Consider the following 5,843-nt stretch of genomic DNA (forward strand, 5'->3'; position numbering starts at 1 on the left):
TAAGGGGATTCTGTTATTCACCAATAAAAAACGCAGGCGCTGCAGATCCGTTCTTCTAGAGGCAGCTCATGACCAGCATTCTAAAAAGGCCTTTTTCAAGTTTTATGAGCAAAGAGCAAAAGCAATAACCTCCTTTCCCAAGCCGGAGTTCTGGTTCTAGCGGCCGGTTGTCCCTGCTCACCCAGATTCTGTTCTCTCCCCAAATATTATTGCCAATGCAGAGGGCAGAAGGACAGAGGCCAACAAGGGAAGCAACGGAGCGTATGAGGACAAACCGCCCACTGTTCTTGGCAGGTCAGAGAACCTTGGGTTCTGAGGGAGAGTGTAGGGGGAGGAAAGAATGCCTTGGACATTGTCCACCAATGGGCAGCTTGGATGGCTGAAGATCAAAGATCAGAAAACTTCATGCATGAAAAATTAACGAGGCTTTTTACAGAGAGAAGAGGAGGAGGAGGAGTTTGGATTTATACTTTGCTTTTCTCAGCTGTAAGGAGTCTCAAAGCAACTTACAAACTCCTTCCCTTCCTCTCCCTACAACAGACACCTTATGAGGTAGGTGGGGCTGAGAGGGTTCCAACAGAACTGTGACTAGACCAAGGTCACCCAGCGAGCTTCATATGGAGGAGTGGGGAACCAAATCCAGTTCACCAGATTAGAGTCCGCCACTCCTGCAGAGGCATGAGGAATCAAACCCAGCTCTCCAGATAAGAGTCCACTGCTCTTAACCACTACCCCACGTTGGCTGTGGCCCGCTTGCTGGTTCATGCATACTGCCACCCAGTCTGTGCGGCCATGTTAAGGAGGGTCACAGAGGTGACTGATTCTCAAGCTTACTGCCATGTTAGGAAGGTTTAATGGTGTTATTCCATACTCTAAAAGATCCTGCAGATGTGGTGCTAACAACCAACAATTTTCAGATTTGAGAGCTGACTTGATTTTTCCTTTGCTTACACCGAACTCTCCCTCTATAGAAGCCAAGTTTACTTGACTCCTAGTGAAGACGAACAAGGAATTTTCGGTGTGGCTAAATTTTCGGCAACCGTGACGAAATCTTGGAATTGAAATATTAAACTTTTCATTTCCTTTTCAGATTGGCACGGCTTGCTGGTTAAGACTTTTGTCCAAAAACAGTGATCAAGAAGGAGGAGGCATTTCACTGCCACGTAAACGTATTGAAGGGTGTGAGAGTCATCCTTTCTGTGCACATACTTCCTTCCTCCTGGTTTAGGGTCAAGACGCTATACAAGAACACACCCAAGTCTGAGAATGGCTGAAAAGCAACTCGGTTCCCCTCAGGACACTCATCCCGCTGGAAGCTCTTCCACAGTTCGATCCGATCAGATTCAGCGCCTCTTGGACGCGTGCAGGGTAGCGAAAAGCTTCGCCTACTGCCCTTACAGCAACTTCCCGGTGGGGGCCGCAGTCCTGACTTGGGATGGCAAGATTTTCTTGGGTAAGTGGAGGCATAAACTTCCAGACCCGGCAGTTGCACCAATGGGCTGTCATCTCTGACTTGGGAAATGCCTGGAAATTTGGAGGTCAAGAGGGTCAGCCTTGGGGAGGAGAGGAGCCTCAGTGGGGTAGACAGAATGCGGGGTAGAAAGCTGCCATTTCCTCCATTGTGGGCCAGGTAAGAAGAGACCTGAATCTGTGCTGATCTGTGCTCTTTTCAGGCTGCAATGTTGAAAATGCATGCTATAGCCTGGGTGTATGTGCCGAAAAAGCCGCCATCCAGAAGGCCGTGTCCGAAGGATATACAAAATTTCAAGCCATGGCTCTTACTAGGTGGGTATGCATTCTGTTTCCCCTATTTATAAGCCACTTTAAATGCTCTAAGGTAGGGGTGGCCAACCTTTGGTGCTTCAGATGTTCATGGACTACAATTCCTATCAACTCCCCGGCTTTGCTCCACTCCAACCCACAAAGTGGTGTTGGGCATTCCCCACAGCCACTCTAGGGAGCACCCATGCACAGAATCCAATCGCCCTGTCCCAGAATGCTGCACGTCGCCATGTTTTTTTTAGAAGGCTTGCTTTCTCTTTCCTCTTTCACTGCATTAGCATGCTTTACTGACTGGCTCCTGAACTCTGACTTGGTATTCTATCCCCATAGCAATAAGCAAGAAACGTACATCGTTCCCTGTGGATCTTGCAGACAAGTGCTGAGAGAGGTAAATGGTTTTGCTTGTCGGCTTTTCTTTTCTTTTCAGAACTTAAGCAACAACACTTGTCATTATTTTCTGACGGTTCTTTCGAGACTCGCAGTGCAAACATTTAAAAATCCCAAATATTTTTTAAATAAAACACGATCGTTATCAGACATTACTCGATATTAACAGCCGGAAGTTTGTCTACATAATTTGTTTTTTTCAGAAACTTAGGTCATCACATAGTCTTTTGCAAGTGGAGGGCAGACCAAAAATAATATTTCTTCAATTAGCTCATTATTCGTTTACAGAATTAACTGTTACAACACAGTGTTACCCTAAGGAGAAAGTCTCCTCTTTTGTTGGGGGAATTAGCTGAAAACAGAAAGCAAAAGGGGAATAACTGGGATCAATAACGTATGTATTCCAGGATAGTTCTGGTTAAAACCTCTTAAATGAGCAGGCGATTGTATAATCAAAATGAGTTTTATTAAGGAATAAAAATAGTAAAACAAGAAATATATTTTAATCAATGAGCACACACAAACAAAACATACATGAGTTGACTAAGGGAAAAGGAAGGAAGCCAGATAGTGGCCCTCTCCCCACTTACCTTAAGCCCCGCGCTACTCGAGGAGAGTAGCACGGGGTCCCTTGGCACTCCCCACTGAGAGGGGCAGCGTTAGCAGCTGCAGTCAGCCCCACAAGCCAAGCTGGCAGGTTGTCGCTTCCTCAGTGCGAGAGGCATTCCTGGCGCTTCTTCAAAGGGCGCTTTGATGACCTTCCGCCAGAGCGCTGGGGTCGGGGGGACGCCAAGGCGTATACCAGGGGATGCCGCTGGGCTTGGAATTATACAGAAAGCACAACCCTCGGAAAAGGGTAAGTGGGGAAAGGGCCAGTGTCTTGGGGGTGGGTGATAGTTAACAGTCTTGAAGGGATGTCCCAGGAAATCAGTGCTGATGAAGAAAATGACCAGCATTTCCAGGAACAAAGAGAAAAACCCACACATTCAGAATGCACTCAAACACTACAAACGGCCAAAGGACCGATATTTATACCCCAAAATGATGCTGAGGTGGTATGAGATAAGCTGGCAGGAAAGCCAGAGACAAAGAATTGATTGCTTTTCCAGGGTTCCAACCAAAAAGATAGGAGAGGCTTTATGAGGACTAAAGACCCAAGAGAATGCTGGGACTGTTCTCTTGAATAGTGATTGATTGCTAGGTTGGGTGCAGATAAGGTAAGCAATGGTCTGTTTGGAGCGCTCATTAAATCACCTTAGGGTGACACAATGGAGATTAGCTAGTCCCGTTGTCCAGCAAGGCAAACCCTTAGGGCCAGGGGGAACGTTCAGCTGGCAGCCTCCTTCCTGTCTAATCTTGGCACACAAGATGGATTCCAAAACTCTCTGAGAAGCATCCATTTGTGGGGAGCAATGTCTTGCAATGCAATGCAAGTCTTTGGCCCCATTTGCCTTCATGGCATCCTTAACAGGAAGAGAGGTCTGACTGCTCACCACAGGGCCATGTCCACTGTCTTAGAGACATTTTAAAAGGGGATTGGGCAGATTCTTTGAGGAGGAAAAGTCCACTAGTGGTTATGAAATCCCCATGGAACTTCCATATTCAGAGGCAGTATACCTTAAATGCCAACTGGTGTGAACATACAATGGGAGGGCTGTTGCCTTCATGCTGAACATGTAGGTGTTGCAAAAGTATCTGGCTGGAAGCAGGATGCTATACTAGGGGGACCTTAGATCTGATCTGGTCGGTAGAGGTTCCCAACCAGCTAGGTGGGGCCTGGTGAACTTCTGGAATGACAACTGACCTCCAAACTACACAGATCTGTTCCCCAGGAGAAAATAGCTGCTTCAAAGGGGGAATTCTATGGCATTATATCCTGCCAAAGTCCCTGCCATTCCTAAACCCAACCATTCCCAAAGTCCACCCCAAATCTCCAGGAATTTCCCAGTAATCTAGATCTGGCAGCCCTATTGGTAATGCTCTTTGTAGGGCCTTCATTGAAGTCCAAAGGTTGCATCAGCGAATGATTTACCAGCTGGCTACAGTTTAACAGGCAGCAAATAATTCCATGTGGCCAACAGTATAGTCCTAAGGAAAAGATCTTCAACAGAAGTCAATGGGTGTACAATGGCATATGTCTGCTTAGGACTGCACTTGAATCTTCATCATTTATTTATTTGTTGTCGAAGGCTTTCACGGCCAGACTCAACTGGTTGTTGTGGGCTTTCTAGGCTGTGTGGCTGTGGTCTGGTAGATCTTGTTCCTAACATGCCTGCATCTGTGGCTGGCATCTTCATAGGTGTATCACAGAGATAAGTGTGTAGTGTAAGTGTAACACACTTCTCTCCGTGATACTGAAGTTCCCAGCCACAGATGCAGGCAAATTGTTAGGAACGAGATGTACCAGACCACAGCCACGCAGCCCGGAAAGCCCACAACAACCAGTATTTATTTGTTTAAAATATTTACATCTGGTGTTTTCAGCAGCATAAGGTTCTCTAATACTAACTCTAGTGTATTTGAACATATCAAACCCCCAAACATGACAGCTAATACGATATTCTATTAATTTATATTTGATTATTTGCAATTTAAAATAAAAAAGTGGAACAGCAAAAGAGGCACACAGCCGGGGGAAATTTCAAGTACTGGAAAACACGAGGCATCAAAATGCCAAGCTTTGCAATCCCCAGCAGAAATCTGGCTCACTGCAGGGCAGACAAGCGTCGTTCAATTAAAACGGATGCACTCGAAAGATAATGAGATTATTGCAATTGTCTGATAGAATTCTCTTAGTGCAGATCTGAAGCATTGGTGAAAATCCTGATGTAGAAACCAAACCCATCTTCCCAGGTGGATTCATGTGGTCCATACGGTTGCCAACTCTTGGCGGAGAAATTCCTGGAGATTTGGGAGTGGAGCTGGGAAAGGTAGTGTTTGAGAAGGGATGGGATGCCACAGATTCCACCCAACACTCAGCATTTGTTTTGTCCTGAGCCACTGATCCTTTTTTAGGCTCCTTCCACACATGCAGAATAATACACTTTCAATCCAATTTCACAATTGTTTGCAAGTGGATTTTGCTATTCAGCACAGCTTCAAAGTGCATTGAAAGTGGACTGAAAGTGCATTATTCTCTAAAGATCTATTGTATTTCTGGAAGATCCTCAGGCCTACTTGGAGGCTGGCAACCCGATGCTGCTGCCTTGTAAAAAAATTTCTTCCAATAATCCGCGGTAATTTCACTTTAGAAGGGCAGATTTTTTACAAAGTTTGTCTCGTGTGATTCTCTTCTAGTTTGGCAAACAGTGGGACCTCTATTTGACCAAGTCTGATGGGACGTATATAGTGAAGACTTTAGAACAACTTCTTCCTTACTCTTTTGGACCGGAAGATCTGAAAACACTCTGAGGAGGGTGAGGGGGTTGCTTAGAAGCAGCGCTTCTAAGATTTATCTCTACTCCATTATTTCAAATTCTTTTTGTAATTCCTAAGCCAAACTGAGCAATGGATCCCTCCCTGAATTATTTCCCTATAAGTGGTGAAGTGCAATTAAGGAACAAATGTGCAAATCCTCTCCGTGCCCACCACCTAACATCCATACAGGCATAAAAATGGTATACTGCGGGGATAGGGCGGGATATAAATCAAATCAAATACATAAATAAAATAAA

At 45.4% G+C, this 5,843-nt stretch overlaps 1 protein-coding gene across 1 annotated transcript; it reads left to right on the forward strand.

The window, feature by feature from the left end:
• The first annotated feature begins 495 nt into the window (after positions 1–495).
• Positions 496–5,843, forward strand: CDA (cytidine deaminase). The gene is made up of 5 exons (XM_048518810.1): positions 496–552; positions 1,091–1,453; positions 1,674–1,785; positions 2,113–2,170; positions 5,467–5,843. The coding sequence occupies exons 2-5, from the start codon at positions 1,267–1,269 to the stop codon at positions 5,578–5,580; spliced, it is 471 nt and encodes a 156-aa protein (XP_048374767.1). The 5' UTR covers positions 496–552; positions 1,091–1,266; the 3' UTR covers positions 5,581–5,843.

Source organism: Sphaerodactylus townsendi, linkage group LG16 (assembly GCF_021028975.2).
Source record: "Sphaerodactylus townsendi isolate TG3544 linkage group LG16, MPM_Stown_v2.3, whole genome shotgun sequence".
NCBI lineage: Eukaryota > Metazoa > Chordata > Lepidosauria > Squamata > Sphaerodactylidae > Sphaerodactylus > Sphaerodactylus townsendi.